Source organism: Ictalurus furcatus, chromosome 14 (genome assembly GCF_023375685.1).
Source record: "Ictalurus furcatus strain D&B chromosome 14, Billie_1.0, whole genome shotgun sequence".
In the NCBI taxonomy this organism is placed as follows: domain Eukaryota; kingdom Metazoa; phylum Chordata; class Actinopteri; order Siluriformes; family Ictaluridae; genus Ictalurus; species Ictalurus furcatus.
Genome location: NC_071268.1, coordinates 12,548,631 through 12,568,493, shown reverse-complemented (window position 1 = coordinate 12,568,493; position 19,863 = coordinate 12,548,631). Strand labels below are relative to the sequence as shown.

The window sequence follows — 19,863 nt, the reverse complement described above, 5'->3', positions numbered from 1 at the left end:
TTTTCCTTTGGGCCTGCAAAGCTTTTTGTGTCTTTTTCCATCTATATCACTATTATAAGACACATTGGACATTTTTTTTACCATACAAAAAGCAGTGAAGCATTAACTCGATAACTCTGTATTATTTAATTTGTTACATTACTCATATTTTCAGTAAGAATATTTTCAGTAATTGAGCCAGCTTATGTAAATGGATTGTCTGAAAATGAGTTAAAATATCAGTGATCATTTTAGATTAAGCATGATTGTTTAATTTAAAGACAAGGACAGCAAGCAGTCATAACAAAGCACTGTTTTCATCAAGGGCATATAATGATCGCTCATTTATTGACCAAGCTACACATATAATATACCACTGAAACTCCTACAGCTTGGTATTTAGAGTAAACTGGTTCATTTTGTCATATACACCTATGGATTCACTACAGTGTTTCTGTTTTCACCGAGTCCAAATATATTCCCCCCCTCCCCCAAAAAAAAGAAAAAAAATAAGAAAAAAAGCAGAACTAATTTCACCATTAAAAAAAACCAAAACAAAACGGGAGCGGTATTAAAGCAAGAGCATGTAAGATTGTGTAATTTCACCTTCTCTGGTACAAAAAAGTACTTGTGTAACACAACATGGGGTGTGTTACAAAACAACATAATATGCACTAAGTATATGCCTAAATAGGAATGATACCAATTGTGTGTGGATTAACTATTTGGTATAATGGTATGCAGTTTGGGATGCCATCAGATTTTTCACAGATGTCTTTCATGCCTACAACTGGTGCATGAAGATGTGATGTATCTGAGCTGTGTATGACATACGTGCTCAGGAACATCGTATTATTATCATATTACGTTTTTTTCTCCCTCCACTGACTCAATAACCACATTTTTTCCTTTTTAATTAAAAAAATCCTATGCACTGAAGCTTTCCTTTTCCTCATACACGGACACCTTATATGGTGCTTGAAGCCACATGAAAATTTACAGCCATTATATATGGTATGACTGAGGTCTCAGGCAATTAAAGCTGACTATTCTTATGAGATCACACTCCAAGATTTTGTGAGATCTTTAACCAAGCATGTGGGGTCCTTGAAATGTTTTATTGGAATCCAGTAACTGGTCAGTCTGCTCAGCATTTCCATCAACAGTTTTATCTTTTAAAACACATCCACAAAAACCATCACACATACAGTATCTAGTGCTGCAGCAGATTATAGTCCCCATGGTTATCACCACAAATACCCCTTTTGCACAACAGTTACATGTTAAAACAACAGCATGTTAAGCAGAACAAATACGGCTAACTGTCAAGAGAGGAATAAATCCTGTATGTGATGTCAGATCGTTCTCTCTGAAGTTGGCCGATTCCTCATTTATAGACTTGCATGCTTCCCTCAGACAGCAATAGAGGAGAACATGATGTCTGTGATGAGGTGATTAGTGTCCAGTCCATATGAGAAGAGCATTTTCTTTTTTCGTGCTTAAGTCACGAGAGGCCTGACTTCCAAGTAAAAGCCAGTGTTGAGACTTATGAGTATAATAAATTAGATGAAATCCAAGGAGCTGCCCAGTATTAGCACTTGGAAGTTAATGAATAGGAAAAGTCATTAGTTGGGAGTTTCAGGCAGATGTAGACAGCCAGACGGGGTCACCACAGGCACGGCAAGGCAATGTTTTTCCTCGAGTGTCCATTTTGCAGTCAGTGATTTACTTTGCTTTTACTTTGATCTCCACATGTAATTACAGTCTGTAGTCCACTCTGCCTCATGGAGCCATTGGTCCATTTATGAACTTGGAGAGGTCATCTGAAGATGACAACAAGCGACAACAGATCTTTAATGCAAACACAAACATATACAGTATACCGTATATGTTTATGCATAGAGTATACTGTATATGTTTATATACAAAACATTTAGAGTTCAGTATTTTTTTTTTTTTGCCTATTTTGCAGCAAGGTCTCATGAGAGTAGTAAAGTATATCTGAATTATCCTTGCTTTTTGTTGTTTCTACCAGTAGGTTCTACCACTACTGGACGAAACAAAAAATTGTGGCATGTCAATGTTTTAAATTTTTAAAAATTGTTGTTTTGTTTTTTTTAAAAAAACAACGATTTTCTGATCATTGTCATCTACAACATGTCTTCTCTTAACCTGTTGTGCTAAAAATAAATAAATAAATAAATCACTGTTGGTCCACCCGTGATCACTGCATTATTTGAAACTTGGCAATTTTGATAACGGTTTTAAGCTCTGCCCAGTGGCACAGTTACGTCATGTCATTTATCCCTGAAAAGCTTGTTTCCTGATATCTAAGCAGATCATTATCATATACATGTCAATTTCCTTTATAAATTTTATAAACCCTTAATAATCATAAAAAAATTACATGTTCATTTCTATCCCTAATTATAACGATATTACAGAGGAATTTTCAAAAATGTTTACTGTCAGATTTATATTAAATTTTGTACTGCAAAACAGCATAAAATATTTGTACTTTATTTTATTTATTTTCTTCATTAAGAAAACAAAACACATGATAATCCAACAAACTTCTCCGTAAATGTCTCTCTAGAGTGACTTCATAGTGAAATAAATATTTTACTTCAAACATCATAGTCTTTTGCCTTCAATTTAAATTTCAAAATGAGCTATTCCCTCCTCAGTCCATATGCAGAAATTAAGCAGTGTTTGTGCATGTGATAAGCACCTTAAATCATGACACCACGCAGCGACAGCTCATGCAGTCCTGTCCGCTTTCATCTGGAGGATTGAGCTTCCTCAACTTGTGCTGTCGGATCTCCCGTACTAGTGTGTAGAAGGCATCCTCCACTCCCTGTGGAACACAGTCACCCATAACCAGTTAACTTCTACAGGAGGCAAGAGCCATCTACAGACACACATTAACCTCCACACACCAGCAGATCCATTGAGGAAACCCTCAGAGATCACAGACTTCACTGCTCTCTCTTACAGGATAGAATACTTCACGTGAATCCATATATCAGAATTTCTGAACAAAGTTGACGACACCTGATATTGCAGTAACACTGTGAAATTATCAGGCTCTGAAGGCTCAACATAAGAGAACATTTAGTGTCAATCTAAGGTGTTGAGTGAATTTTATTTGCATTTCGTCTAACTGCCGATTAAGCAGAACAATCAGAAAAGCATAGTTGTCCAGTCGCTCTAGCAAGGGGTCAAAAATTATAAACAGGCTATGGCTCATGTGTAAATACTGGCACCCCAGTCACAAATTAAACAAATTAAGAGCGTATTAAACTATTTTATTATTCTACCTAAACAGTTTCTAATTTAATTTTATCTAGTGTTGGTCTTAGAATGATGTAGCTGTCTGAAGATTTGCTCTGATTTATATAGCTGCTAAGCTGCAACAATGAAACCTTTTATTTAATTTTGTGGATCTGCAGACTGGAGACTTTAAGTAAGTTCATATCAGGCATCTTGGACAAACAGGGCGATTAGACAGATTTATGATGCCCTTCAGATTTGTACCAGAGCAACAATGGATGATGATGAAAATAATGATTTTCTACCTGAGCGGCCTTTAAACTAGCAATGAGCAATCACAGGCAGCAGTATACTGTAAAATACTGTACATTTCACTTCACACAACATCCCCTGTGTCCTAGTGTGTAACTGTGTGTGTTTGTGCTTCATTGTAGGTGTGAATATAAAAGCCTGTAATGTGTCCTTGCTGCTCACTTGTCTAGTCTTGGCTGAGGTCTCGATGTAGGGGATGCCGTAGCTTCGAGCAAGCTCATGCGCTTGCCGTGTGTCCACTGTGCGAGCTGGGAGGTCACATTTATTACCCACAAGCACCATTGGCACATCATCCGAGTCCTTTACCCGTTTGATCTGTTCCCTGTGCAATCAAGAAAACAAGTGAGGGAAAATTACTGGTCAAATATTACCATGGATGTTATGTTTATGCTCACTTCAAATCATTAATAATAATTCCAATATTATATACCAATAACACCAATAATTCCACACTTCACCAATTTAGATGAAGTGTAGCACTACCTCTCACAACACATCAAAATTGAATCAGAACTGCATATTCAAGAGGATGGTATTATATTAGGTGTTTAATCTAAAGTGTTTAGTTATTTTGTAAGAAACTGCTAGAATATTTTAAGTAGACTTGTAAAAGAAGTAAGTTGCTTAACCTTCAGTAACTTATTAAAACAATGTAGACATATTATAGCACAATTATTTGATATTTCCTTATTATAGAATAGCATCTACCAAAAAAGTCATTCCTTTAGTGTTAAATTCTTGTTATTGTAAAAAGTGCACCTGAAAAATTTATAAACACCTATAATCCACTGACTGTTTATTTTAAGTCTACCTTGTGACACGCTGTCCTGGATTTGTACTTAAGTGATGACTTGACTTAGACGGGCATATATTTCACTTGAAATTTAATGTCGACTTGAGCTTACATGATGTGGGCTTTGACTTGTAATAGAATTTGACTTGTTCTGACATGTAAATAAATCTACTTTCAGTAATACTTTCCTTACATGGAACATGACTTGGGATGTGACTCATAGCAGCATAGAGACTTTGGATTTGACCAAGGGAATAGATCATTTTGACTCAGCTTGAAAATAAGTAATTGACTACAACACTGTGAGACATTCATCTAAAATGATTACTGTTAAAACTGGAAAAAATAATACGCCTGTGTATTTTCCAGTTTTAGAGGGTGAAACTGAAGGGTTCTAAATTATTTATTAAGATTTAAACCACATTATGAGATTTTATAAGTCACTCTGAAGCCTTGTCTTTTGAGTAACATAAATTAGTATATTCCACCAAAATGAAAGAGCACTGTGTAGTGCGAACTACCCATAAATAACGGAGTATAATTCATTTATGCTCCCTCCCAGTTTCTCCTTGCATGTCCTTGAGCGCTTTCTATATCCTCTCCATCCTCCCGCTTGCTCTGGAGTTCAGATCGATTTCACTGGTAGCTAACTGCAATCTCCATTCTCTCTATTTTTTACTTAGATACAGTAAACACCACAGAAGCTGGGCAAAGGCATATTTTATGACTGTCATCTGTATTCTTTGCTTAGCAGTTTGAATTGTTGGTACTGACACACAGTATGGGCCTGCAGCAGCTTATGGAAAGGTTTAAGAGTACCGACTGGTTCACCACGTCCTGCTCTCCATAATGTCTTTTAGGTCAAATAAATAGACTAATATTTGTCTAACTACATAGACAGAAAATAATAGAAAAGTACAAGTCACAATATGAGAACTGTGTAACTATAATAACCTTTGAAACAGAAATATTTCACTGTTTGCAGCATACAGTACTGTGCAAAAATGTCTTTTTAATTTTTTAGGATTTCCAAACATTAGGTTTCCAGCACAAAATTAAATGTTACAGAAAAATGTTTGTATGTCAGTAAAGAAAGCAGCATATTACATAAGAGACACTTTTCAGACAAAAAAAAAACAATGAAGGCTGCTGGGTTTTGCAGCAAAAAATAAGAAGCAAGTGCGACCGTTAAAGTCTCTAGAAGAACCGTGGATGGTTCTGCAAGATGTTCAATAAAACTTGCAGCTCATTTCCTTATAAAACTGCACTAATTGTACCGGACACAACCATTTTTTTCAGCAAATATTGACTGTATTTCATTTATTACTGTTTACTGACTTTGTTTAATTTATTACTGTTTATTTCATTTATTTTTGAAGTCATCTTTGCTCTACGGCATTTCTTTGCTGTATTGCTAAGTTTTAGTTTGTACTAGTAATTATTAAGTTATAGTTTGCTATGGTACACTGGTATAAATATGCACATTTTTGTTGACTAAAAATATATCATTTTAGTCAGCATGAAATTAACTAAAAATGTATATATGCCTTAATAATGACTTAATCATTCAAATGTTTTTGTTTTTTGACAAAAATTAAGATGATCAAAAATCGTTAATAAAAGATCAAACCATTATTGGGATTTTTTTTTTCCTCGATAGGCTTATTAAGTGGATCACATAGTGGATTGCCTACAACAATAAATAAAACAGAGGAATAAGGTCTTTCTGCATTTTTTGTTTATGTTTATTCTTATGTTAAAATATAGCCAGCCCTGCGTCACCCTGTTTTCATGCTTGCATAGTTTACTGTTAATGTTATAACTACTTGAATTTGCTTAATATTAACCCATATAAACCCATTAATATAAACCCATATTCCAACACTCTTCTAATGGTAACTAATGTATAAGTTATAGACACCATTCAACCACCTGTACTGATGAATGTCCTCAAACGACTTGGTGTTATTGATGGCAAAGACACAGAGGAAGCCCTCTCCTGTCCTCATGTACTGGTCCCTCATGGCACTGTACTCCTCTTGACCTGCTGTATCCAGAATGTCCAACAGGCATGTCTCACCGTCGATCACCACCTGCTTCCTGTACGAGTCCTGAAAAGAAGGGAGGAATGTTTTAAACCCAGACCTATCACTTTGTTACACTCTCATCACTGAAAACTACGATCCTTGCACTAGAAACCTCAGGTGCATGCTAGTAATCAGGCAAAACATACAAAACATCAGGACTAACTATATGAACATTTCACAGAAGTGTGTGTTCTTGTGGCTGGTAGTTATATAGTAATACTTTATGTCAATACAACAATAAAAGAAAAATATATAGAGAAAAAACTAAGTACAAATGAAGTATAATTGTTGTAGTGGTGTGGGTTTGGGTGACAGTCAGTGGTCCTGAGTGTTTGTGCAGTGAGACCAGCTATGAAAAGGACATTGTTTGTCCAGAGACAGGCGTGGTGGGAAAGGAGAAAACAGAATGCAGAATGCTGTGGATACATGGGCATGCATGAATGCACAAACACGCACACACACACACACACACACTCAAAAGGGCTGTACCACTTATAAATTCACCATGGTTTACTATGATACTATAATTTATTATGGCTTTACTGTGATATACTATAGTTACTATGGTGTTACTGTGATACGCATGACTTTACTATGAAACACTATAATTTACTATGGCTTTACTATTGTACACTATATTTTAATTTGGCTTTACCATTATACATTATTTGTTTACTAGGACTTTTCTCTGATACACTATAATTTACTATGGCTTTACTACGATACACTCTAGTGTACTATGGATTTAGGCTTTAACGTGAAAAACTATACTTTATTATAACTTTACTGTGATATACTATAGTTACAATTGTGTTATGATGCACTATAGTTGAATATGGCTTTACCCAGACACACTATATTTTATTATGGCTATAGTAACTATGCTGTTACTAGGATACACTAATATTTAGGATGGCTTTACTGTTATACACTAATATTTACTATGGCTTTACTACGATACACTATAGTGTACTATGGATTTAGGCTTTACAGTGATACACTATACTTTACTATGGGCTTACTATGATACTCAACAGTGTACTATGGCTTCACTATGATGCACTGTAATTCACTATGATTTTACTAAGATATTTTATTGTTTACTATGGCTTTACTGTCATGCACAATAGTTCACTTTTGCTTTACTATGACACACTATGACTGTTATGGCAATACAGTGATTTTATTATGTTGCTTTATGATACCAGTGCATATTACATATTTACCCATGGACAATTCTGTGGTTTTACTGCAGTCTGTCATGGTAACTAAGGTTAGTATAGGCTAAAACATAATACTACTGTGACATTACTATTGTGTCTTGGACATAACCCTTGGATATAATATTAACATGGTTTTACGGTAGCAAACTCTCATGTTACATTTTAGGGCACTCATATCATAAGTAGTAGTACGTTCTTAAAAGTGAGAATTTCCAAAACCAATGAAATACTGCTATTTGAAACATCACAGAACTTAAGAAATCTGGAAACTTCAGGACAGTGCCAGCTGTTTGTCTCGTAACCATGTATAAGCAAACCACAACCTGAGGACTGGACAGCGTAGGTCAATATGTCAGCACACACTACCACAATTATGTAACATTAAGACAAAAATATGGAACAGTAAATATTGTTCTTTTTATTACTCTTATCAGTATATACAGCTTACATCAAAACATGTTAAAATGCCTCTGACGGATATTCAGTTGAATTCATGCCACTATAACCATCTCAATTAGGTTTTTGTTATTGCTGCATTTAAGCATATTTGTGCCAAAAGAGAGGCTTTTAAATTTAAATTCAACACACATATACACAATACAGCAATGTTCAATCTGCATTAGCAAGTTCACAACCACAGATGTGAAACACACACACACACACACACACACACACACACACACACACACACACACTACCTCTATGGTAGGGTCATATTCATCCACAAAGTGGTTCTGGATGAGTTGGATGGTAAGAGCACTCTTGCCAACGCCTCCAGCTCCCACCACCACCAGCTTGTACTCAGTCATCCTCTCTACTCCTCTTCACCTGCTCGGCCCTGTGGAATTATACAGTAACAGCTTTAAAGCAACAGCACATGGCACGAGATAGAGGTGAAATATTATGGAATACTTAATTATGTAAACTAATGTAATGAGTACAGCAGTGCCTATGCCTGCTGAAAAGAAAGGAATATCTGGCCACTGGAAGAGATCGTCATTACAATTTAAATTTTTTATTATTTATTTTTTACATTTCCTAAAAATAAGAGGAACAATCACTACAATAAAGACATCACTGATGGTTGTTACAAAAATTAAATCGACAGTTTTTTAGCCAAATCAGCCAGCACTCATTGTGAACATTGTCAAAATAGCATGACCTAAATGATCCCACAGTCTCTTTAAAAGACATCATTCGGCTCAGTAATATCAGCTGTACCTAAACAGTTTCATTAAATTTAACTGGAAGAATATTATCATTTGAATGAAGGACAACTGTGCCTTCAAACATTGAGCCAAGCCTCCTACCTGAATCTGATACTTCGTACTACTTCAAAATACTTTATACTGTTGCTTTTTTAGCCTCTGACTTTTTCTGTAAAATTTTTAAAAATAAAAAAGTGTGTCATACAGTGTCAGAAACGACAAATCCACCGACATGGCTTCTATGAGTCCGAGGACAGACGTGTGATGATTTGCACATTGCTAAACTGCTAGGATCAAGCTTCTTCATCAGCATATTTTGGCTGTTTGACATTTTCAGTAAATGGAAAATTAATTTATATGACCAAGTCCCTACTGTATCTGGTGTAAATGTCTCTTTTTTATGAAAATCAATTCATCAGTGGTGTATATCTGCTTTCGGGGAAATGCATCATGCCTTAATTTGTTGTGATAATAATACCATCATATTCACCCACCCCCTGTTGTATAGTAGAAAGAGCTTTTCTATTGTTGGCAGTTTGGGCTTTACACCTCTGGCACACAAATCAAACGCTCTCATATGATGGAATGTTCAGCTGTCTGTGTGGGTCAAAAGTCCAGCGAGTGGTGTTTTATAACAACCAGACACACCTTTACAGAGCCCCTCCCACTGTATGCTTCTGTGTTAAGATGTAAGCCATTAAAGCAATCAGTCATGCGCATAAATCAGGGGCCTTTCATTAAGAGATTCATTGGAGGCCAGCAGCCCCAGACTGCACCCCAACCTCTTTCTGTGCCAGCAATCTATTAATGCATCCATGTTTTGATACGCTGATCCCAAGCACAGGGGGTTTATTTATTACTCATCCAAATGCAACCCTCAGCTTATAGAAAATTCCTGTGAGAGTATAGTAATATTTCACTAAAATTGCTAACTGGCCCCTGTCCATTATTAGCATTATTGACAGTCTATATTTTAGCTGTTACTATAGAAACAATATGAGATTTGAACAAGCGATTTAATATAAACCTGTGATTTGCCTTGCAGTCATTATGGTCAGTGCTGCTGTTCTAGAAAATTAATCTACACTTTTTGACCAATGTTGTGCCAAGACATTCACTCATGGCTAAGAACAGGGGTGTCAAACTCAAATTCTACCTAGCCCACATCTGTATTTTTGTGAGCCTTTGAAACGCCATAACCAAAGACTTTACTTGTAACATATGCGTATGACATGCATTATACTGTATGCTGACTGTATAGGCATTGATTTTAACGAATATTTCCGCCCTGTGAGATGTGTGCTATCCCACGCTCACCTTGTGGGTTCTAACGCACTATACAGTAAAAACAGCACCGTCTTTCGGATGAGACGCCAGGACACTTATCATAAAATATAGGGGTATAACCCCGGTGTCCTGGTGAAATTCTTCCATTGGCCCTTCTCTATCATCGCCTCCTAATAATCTCCATCTCTGAATTGGCTACACCACTCACTCCTCTTCACTCAGAGTTGGTGTGTGGTGGGCGTTCTGGTGCACTAGGGCTGCCATCGCATCATCCAGGTGGATGCTACACACTAGTGGTGGTTGAGGAGATTCACTCCCACCCCCATACTATGTAAAGTGCTTTGAGTGTCTAGAAAAGCTATAAATATGTAACTGTATAACTAACTGACTAACTAACTAATGGTGTTCCGTTGTGTTTAGAATGTGGGCGGTCATTATGCTATGGGTCTGCTATGAATTCTAGATGTTTGCAAGTTTGCATGGGCCAAATAAAATGAGTCAGCAGGCTGTTTTTCACTGGCAAATCCCACATGTGGCTTAGAACATTAATAATACATAATACAAAGCTTTGTCTAGTGTGGCTTTAAATTCTTATAATACACATCATAGTAAATTGTATAGCCTTCAAAATACAGGTGAGGATGATCGGTGTAAATTGTTATTATTTTGTGTTCTGGGAAACATGTAAATATCTTATGTAGCTTCTGAAGGGCAGTATTAAATTAAAAAAATCAAATCTTTAAACAAAATAATACCAATTTAAACCAATCATCCTGTTCAAAAGTTTATACCCCCCTGCTCTTAATGTATCTTGTTGCCTTCTTGAGCATCAGTGAATGTTTGCACCTTTGGTAATAGTCATGTACAAGTCCCTCGTACATGTTTGTCCTCTGTGTGAAAAGATGGATCTCAAAATCATATAGCCACTGATGGAAAGGGGTCAAATATGCAGAAGATTCTGAAAAGCAAAGAATGTGCAGGACTTGGAGGATTTTTCTGAAGAACAGTGGGCAGTTTAACTGTTCAGGACAAACAAGGGATTCATGACCAACTATCACAAAACAAAAAAACAGTCGTGGATCATCCAGGTAACAACACACAGTATTAAGAATCAAGTGTATGTAATCTTTTGAACTGGTTTATTTGTGTAAATTCAGTTATTATTGTGTCTTGTGGACTATATGTAAACATCTATTACGTGAAATAGCTTATTCAGGGCAGTACTAAATAAAAAACAATGCAATTTTTATGATCACTAATTTTTTTTTAAAGAATTATTAACATCTGTATGACCCCTTTATGAACCCCCTGACCCCCCCCCCCCAAAAAAAAAAAAATAATAATAATAAAAATAAAATGTAAAAAAAAAATTGCAAACGTTGTGACAGATTTGGGTGAGGTTTTGTGGCATCGGTCTGATGTCATCATTACAACATCATGCAGTAAATTTCCACAAAGAAACTGTGACTCATTTACAGTGTTTGGTCACACATTTTCCAAGTAGTAACACTTTAAATGACTGCTATACAAGTGCCTGTCTGAACCCATACTTCATCAACTGAATTCCGCAAGGCAGTATATTGTCAACAAATTTGATGACAGTATTAAGGCAAACAGCAGCAGGCATATGCCATCCTGATTATGTATTGGTGTTTAACAGTAAAATAATGGACTGAGACTATTGGCAATGCTGAACAAATAGTGAACATAATCATGGTAAAAGTTTTCTTCGGCATACATGAACCTGACCCAAGTCAGCAAAATAGGTCATTAATCAGTTCACTGGTAACCGAGAGTTCTTGAAAAGGCAAACAGACTAGTGTTAAATGTTTCTTATTAATGTTTTCACACACTACTGGAGACAAATACAAGCCTCAATTAGGTGCAGTTTGTAAAAGGGAACAATCTAATCTAGTGTAGTAAAAGCACTGATCCTTGAGCTTGGTCTCAAAGCGTAGTGACATAATTAGTTATAATTAAATTACCAGTAAAGCGCATCATGACAGAATTTAAAATAAAGCACTTGCGGACTTGGTTACTAGATCAGATGAATCAGAGATTAGGAAAAGTCAACTCCTAACAAAGAACTGGAACACACTTAGGGGTAAGCAATATAGTAAAAATATCATTTGACAATGACGTTTTTATACGGATCAAGATATTCTGATTTGCTAAGGCTGAAGTTATGACACCAGCAAAACTGCAGTACCACAAGATGATAAAGAGAAATACTATTTAAAACTTTAACAAACAAGATTGTGCATGACATATGGGTGATAAGTAAGGAACTAAATCCAACAGGGCATGTTATGATAGAATGGCAGAATGGTGTGTAATAGTAACATGTTGTTAACATGTTTTTAACCCATGGAGCAATAAAAATCTGCTATAATATATTAACAAGCACATTAATATAAACTAGACCAACAACACTGTAGTATAAGACAAAAATAGGAATTTTGGCTCCTGAAGGGCGGAATAGAAAAACGTTTGCCCAATTGTCTGAAGACTGCAAGTTCGAGTCCCGACAATGCCACATGCCTGGGAGGATGGATGATATATTTGGTTTCCCCTGTCAATCAGAGCGACAATCACAGGCAACAACCTGTGAGCACATGTATGCGGAAGAAGGTGGAACAGCACTTTCCTCTGAGTGTGTTACGCCCTGTAACACATCATGTGCAGCAGTTCGAAAAGGTGCTGTAGCTGGTTTCACGTCTCTTTTTCATGCCAGTTTCACGACAATATGCATTTCACAATGTAGACCGGCTAACTGTAGTTAATCATACAGAGAATATAGCTGGTTGTATTACAACAATTTCCCGAGATCTTTGACAACCTAGAGACAGCGCTGTGTGATGAAAATTTCTAAATGTTGAGAATCCTTCAGCTTCCAACTGAAAGCCACGTGTAATTAGCTGTGCTGGCAGAATCAGAGCCACTCACAGGCACAGCTGATGAGCTAACCGTAGCACTAACATGTCGGCGTGTGCATAACCCCAGCGTACTAAACAAGGTACAGCTGGGCTTTGCTGAACTTGATCCTCCTGAATGGATCTATAAAAGACCTACCAGCAGCCAGAAGAGATGCTGAATGCAAAAAAGGACTGATGAAACACCCAGCGCATTTGTTCATAGATATATGGAGTATGGTTTTAGGTTTGGATTTTGTCTAAACAAAAGTCCCTCTGTCTCTCTCTCTCTCTCCCCCCTGCTCTCTCTCTTCATCCACGTCTATGCCATCCCTCTCATCAGGTTTCAATAAACAATATTAACACATTGAAAATGATGAACTCTGCACACATCCTGGCCAGGTGATGTATTTTACAGGAACAAGGAAGAATCTAACTAATAGATTAGAGAGCAAACAGCAAATAGATGGCATCTGAAATCCCCTAATGTACCATATACTGGCTTTTCCCTTAAAAAGCAAAAGTACTTCCCCATTAGGTTTCCCCCATTTCATTACCCATCATTATCTTCAGTTAATTAAGGGAAAATGTCAAGAATTAAGACACAAAAATTTATAATAATCAAGTGCAAATTTCACCCCAGAATATAGTCAACATGATATTAGGATAAAACAAATATGTTAAATACATGATTAAGTCCCACCTCTTCCATGAACACCTAACTAACCGCTAAAATGCCAATCCCGCATTATCCTAAAAAAACAAACAAAAAAAACCCCCAAAAACAACAACCACCTACTCTGGCACTTACACCTCTACGCTGCGCACTTTGGTTCTCTAGAACTCAATTATAAATCCTGTATGGTAGCACTACTTGTATTGTTCTCCGCTTGATATATCGCTTTGCTTGTATTTCCTCATTCGTAAGTTGCTTTGGATAAAAGCATCTGCTAAATGAATAAATGTCAATGTAAGACTATTTCTAAATATTTTACTAAATTTCTAAAACTAATAAAGTTTTCAAGTGAATTGTTCTGTAGGCAGATAAGTTTGCTTCTTATCAGAGATAAATTACAGCAAAATTAAACCATTAAAAAGTCAAACAAGACTATTCAAGGTTGAAATTAAAAAAAAAAAAACAGAATTAGGATTGATGATATGTTTTATCTTAATTTCACCATAAGAATAATGACATAAATTCATCGGCCTACGTATATTCACAATATGTTCGTTTATCCTTTGTTAAACATTTTCAAGATGTTTACTTCCAAACAGACTCTTATAAGACACATACTGTATCTTTTCCCACCTCGAATAGGTGATTATTAAGACCCATTATACTTTTAATCTTGTAGAGTCACCAGAGAACTGATACCTTTCAATTTGTGCCTGATTTGAATTTTGCTGCTAGCAGCCAACTACAAAGCAAAGCACCATCATATGCCATGCCTATCAAGTGAAGTAGGTCACAGAGCATGCAGTGTGGATTAATAATAAAAGCCAACAGATGGAAGTAAATCTGTTGAACTCAATCAGCAGAACTACAGCTTGTTGGGGTGTTCTGTCTGTTCATAATGGTGCTGAGTGAGGACAGGAGAGCCACACGGATGCTCCCTAGTGTCTGTCTCTCTCGCTTATAATTAGTTACTGTGCACGGTATGCCTTCAGAAAGATAATGAGCCCTCAAAGCGCCTCGGATCTCAGCCTTGGATTGGCTGCTTTGTACTGTGGAAATCACAACACAGAATATTCAACCGAAATCCAGACATTTCTTATATTAGTGCTTATGACACTAAGTAATACAGTTTGGGTTCCCCAAGCCAGCAATGCCTTTAACTGTCAAATAAATTCCCCTGAGTACAGATTTATTTAAAGTGTGCAATAATATTTTATCTGGATATTTACATTTTGTTTGTTTGGCTTTTTTTTATTTGGGGCCATAGAGTCTGAACAGACAGACCACATTAGGTACAAGCTTACATTATTTATAGTCCTGCTTGTTTTTGAGTTATTGAGGTCTAGATTCAATTCAAATGACCAGTCAAACAAACTAATAACTCAATAATAAATATAATAACTTTAAAAAGTTGTAAGTTGTGATTTACACCACTGTAAATGAAAACAACAACAACATGCACACACACACACACACACACACACACACACACACACACACACACACACACACACACACACACACACACACGCACACACACACACAGAGAAATCCCTTCGCTATGCTTCACAGACCCCACTGTAATGGGTAACAGATTTTACACAAAATGTCTTCACTTGAAACCCCGAGATACTACCTCTGTAAGCGTGATAGAAACTAAGAAAATATTTCTATGCAAATATATTGGGACCACACCTTGTATCATAACAGATCCAACAGACAGCAAGTGCTTGAGCCTCTGGCATTTTTTGAATTTGAGTGCTTCTGCAAATAATATAAATGTTTTTCCCCTTTGAAAGCTAAAGGACTACTGTACTGTACATGACTGTAACAACAACTTAACGTCACCTCATCCTCTAGCTCTGCTACAACACTGTACCGTAGCCAGGGGCTGCATATAACCAGTCATAGTGATATGGGTAGATGAACAGCTCATTCTGAAACTCTATAACCTCCCAGGGACCCTGAGAGTGATCTTACATGACAGTACACTCAGACTGTAAAAAGGAAAATGCACATATAAACACAAGAGCTGCACTTTACACAGGCATTGTGTGTCTAGTGTGTGTGTCTATGTGTATGTGTGAGACAAGAGCTAGAGCATCTATAACCCTGGCTGGGCAAGTGATAATATTTGGTAGTTAGTTTCATGCCCTTATACGACAAGATGATCTCAGTTATTCTAATTGTGATAAGCGATCAATACTGATCAATCTGGTGAGCACACATGAATGAAAAACCATGACCACTGTTTTGTGATGAGTCGAATTTTCTTTCTTTTTCTGATATTACGTTATAACAAATCAAATGGGTTAATAGATCCATCGCTAGCCTCCTTCAGCACTAACTGATTTTCATTCGAGTGAAGATGGCAAGGGATCACTCGAGGGAAAAGGCTGACTCGAAATGGGTGGACGCATCAGAGAAGCAGGGCTGGGCTTCTGTTTCCTCAAAATAACACCAGCGCATTACTATCTGACTCTGTCTTATACTGCAGTAGGCCACTTGACAGGGAATTAGTCTGATCATTAGAATACGCTATAGAGAAAGACTAATTAATAATGCAGTAAGGAATCTAACCCATATAAATCTCTTGTACAAAAACAGCCACTTTATTTATATGCATTCTGTGTGATACAGGCTGTGTAAATGCCTGGTTAGAAGATGTTATTCAGTGTCAGTAGACATGCTCTGGGTTAGTTATACATCTCTTAGGGCTGCACAATATGATGACAAACGTTTTGATTTGCATTGCTGAGTATTATCACGTGCCAGTGCTTTTTATAATTGTAATATTATTCACTATAACTAGTTACTAATTGGACCTTTTTTTTTTTATTAATGTCCCTCCTTCCATCCCTCTTTCTGTACTGCTGATCCTACACAGGGTCATATGAGCCTGCAGCCTATGCCAGGGGATTCGGTACACAAGGTGGGGGACCCACTACACAGAGTGCACACACACACACATTCACTCTTCTACAGACAATCTGGAAATGCCAATCAGCCTACAAAGCACAGGGAGAACATGCAAGGCATGCATGCAGGGCAGAGGTAGGGGTTGAACCCCCTTCCCTGGAGATGCGAGGCAAATGTGCTAACCACTAAGCCACAGAGCCCCTGTCCCTCCTTTCCTCATTAAATACAAGAAATATGTTATATATTTTTTGTATAATTTTGTTGTACTATCCTAAAACCTCGGCAAAATGAATACAAGATACATATACATACTGCATGTGTGCATCATGATACGTGCATGCCATATTCTCCATGCCTTCTCTCTTCTTTCTTTTAGCACCAGAATGTTGAGATATTTACTTCACACCTGCTTGATTTCTTTTTCTCTTTGAACGGTGAAAATTTCAGCTACAAGCATACGTCCCTTTGGCAAAAGTCTGTTTCACTTTCTTACCCTGCTTTCATTTTCATCAGCTCCATGTGCTGTCTACTTGATCTTGAAATGAAACACAGACTATGATTATTGATCTACTTAAATGCTACATGGACATCCTGTATTTTGTAACATTAGGATACTATTTTATTTTGACCACAAATAAGCAGACATTACGTCAAGCATTAGTTCGAATAAATACAGCTGTTTCAGTAACAATGTTATTTTTATTCATTCCTTATTCCTTACATATATGTAAAACAAACAGGAAAGAAACTGATGTCAGCTACACACTTAATGTTATACAAAAAGACAGTATATTCCCTTGGAAATGTTACCCTAGGTATCGATTTTAAAAGGAATCCATAACCAAATGTCAGCTTTCATGATGTCATTATACATGATACATATAGTCTGCTTACAACACACATCAGTTATACATCTGATCCTTATAATGAGGACAATACCAAACAGACTTTCCCTAAACTCCACCCTATTCACTATATACTTTGCTATTTCAGGGTTTTACCATCTTATACAATGTGGCATGTCCAGACGTTTTAATTATGTGTGAGCTTAATATTCACAATGTATTGCAGTAGCAGCCTAGGGCAGTGCAGAATTCCCATAATGGACTTTGCCATTTGTAGGGGCTGAACTATTAACTATATACTTATTTATTTTCATTGGTCTCCCCCCCATCTATATTGTTTTATCCTGACCTAGTAGATTGGTCAAAGAGAAATTGAATAGAAAAATTGCATATTTTCCATCTGCAGTTTTTGTGTGACAATTAATGCAGCCTGTTACAATTGTCCTTGCTTCACCCTAGTCATGAATATCATGAAAAGCAATGAATAACTAGTAAAAACAAATCAGTTGTGCTGATGTACACGAGATAACCTCCAAGCAGGCATTATTTCATTTATACACATATACACTAGTAGGGCACAATTTCATTGAAATATGAACTATATACTTTGTTGTTGTTGTTGTTTTGATCCTGATTGTTTAATCCTCGCCCAGTAGATTGGTCAAAGAGAAATTGAATAGTAAAAACAAACTGATTGTTCTGATGTGCACATGATAACCTCCAACCAGACATTACTTCATTTCCACAGATATACACTAAAGTAGCCTACTGTATACTATGCAACAGAAGAAGGAAACAAGTAGTGTAGCCTGTGCTACTTCCGCACTGCTCAAGGCTGTGTCCCAAACAGCACCTCACTACCAGACCGAATAACGTGTAAACAAAGCCTACTACCTCATCTACTACTGCCGTACTATTTCGGGTACTCTTTAGCACGGGTGTAGGTGGATTGGGACGCAGCCGGTGGTGGGTTTTTTGTGTTTTTTTTTCGGTGTGGTGTCGGTGGTGGGGCGTCACCCTGCCTGCCTACCGCCGACTCCCGACTGTCACATGGACACCAAACTTCATTTAAACCTGCTTTTAGGGCTTTTAGGTAGCACCAATTGGTATGGGAGGGGGACCAGTTTAAATGAAATCATACCATTTATTGCTTTCATGAAGAGTGGGAACTGCAGGGAAACTGATCAGACACCGACTCGGAAGTTGTCGAGGAACAGAGCCGGATTTAAAAATAAATATAATAATAATAATAATAATAATAATAATAATAAATTACTGAACTGTAGTACGTGTAGTAGTAACGTAGTAGTGTATAGCCTGTGTGTGTGTGTGTGTGTGTGTGAAATACTGCCTGTTGCTTTAATTAAACAAGTGGCAGACACACTGAAACAATTTACGCCCTAGATTAATGAAGAATAAATTTCCTTTGAACAGCTTCAGCGAGGCGCCTCTGCTGAGCGGTTCCTCCAGTTTCCCGTTCCATCCAGATGAACCCACAGCAGCCCTCACTTCTCTAATAATAAAGTAGGCTTGGTGGATAGACTCTGTACAAACGGTGATCGTGAATGAATGTAGTCCTACTCACGACAAGCAGAGCTCGGAGATGTGCGGTGGAGATCCGGCTCCTTTAGATTCAGCCTGGAGAGTTGGGGTGAAATCTCAAACACAGGAGGTGTGATGTGATGAGCGCAAACAGCCGCCGCTGCTCCAGTGTGGAGGAGATTAAACCCGGGCACACCGCGGCTCAGAGACACATCAGCGCCACTCCGTTACTCCAAATAACCTAGGACTACGAGTTGCTTTTGTGCGCGCGTGCGCGCGCGTGTGTGTGTGTGAGCGCGCGCTGAACACAATGCGCTCCGCCCGAGTGCAGAGAGAGAGAGAGAGAGAGAGCGCGCGCTGCAGGCAGCCCACGCCCAGCGGCCGCCCCGACACACACACACAGACCACTGGGGATAAAGTCTGCGTCTGTGTGTTGCTGATGCTTCCTATAACCACTGGTTCCATCATCACAACTACTATTCAGATATCCTGGGACTCTTTTTTTTTATTATTATTTTTTTTTTACATTTCCGCACTGTCTCAGCTTTCTTGCCAATAATAAAACTAACACAGGGCGGTGAAGCTCAGTGGTTAAGCCTTGAACTACTGATTGGGAGGTCGTGAGTTCAAACCCCAGCACTGCCACTGTTGGGCCCTTGAGCAAGGCCCTTAACCCTCAGCTGCTCAGATGTATAAATGGAATAAATGTGAGTCGCTCTGGATAATGCCATGTAAATGTAACATGCCAGCACGTGACACATTTCTGAACTCCTCAAGGTGACTATTTACATATTGAAGGGAAAATGT

The 19,863-nt window shown here is 37.5% G+C and overlaps 1 protein-coding gene across 1 annotated transcript in view; it reads right to left on the bottom strand.

Annotated features, from left to right (window-relative positions):
- Positions 1-19,361, bottom strand: part of hrasa (HRas proto-oncogene, GTPase a) — a 19,564-nt gene extending 203 nt beyond the window's left edge. Inside the window, exons 1-6 of the mRNA XM_053641595.1 lie at positions 19,100-19,361; positions 8,366-8,505; positions 6,290-6,468; positions 3,727-3,886; positions 2,711-2,836; positions 1-1,802 (exon numbers count right to left, since the gene is read on the bottom strand). The exon at positions 1-1,802 is cut by the window's left edge and continues 203 nt beyond it. Of these exons, the coding sequence (XP_053497570.1) occupies positions 2,717-2,836; positions 3,727-3,886; positions 6,290-6,468; positions 8,366-8,476 (570 nt within the window). The 5' untranslated portion in view covers positions 8,477-8,505; positions 19,100-19,361 and the 3' untranslated portion in view covers positions 1-1,802; positions 2,711-2,716. The remainder of the gene's footprint in view (positions 1,803-2,710; positions 2,837-3,726; positions 3,887-6,289; positions 6,469-8,365; positions 8,506-19,099) is intronic.
- Positions 19,362-19,863: the final 502 nt, after the last annotated feature.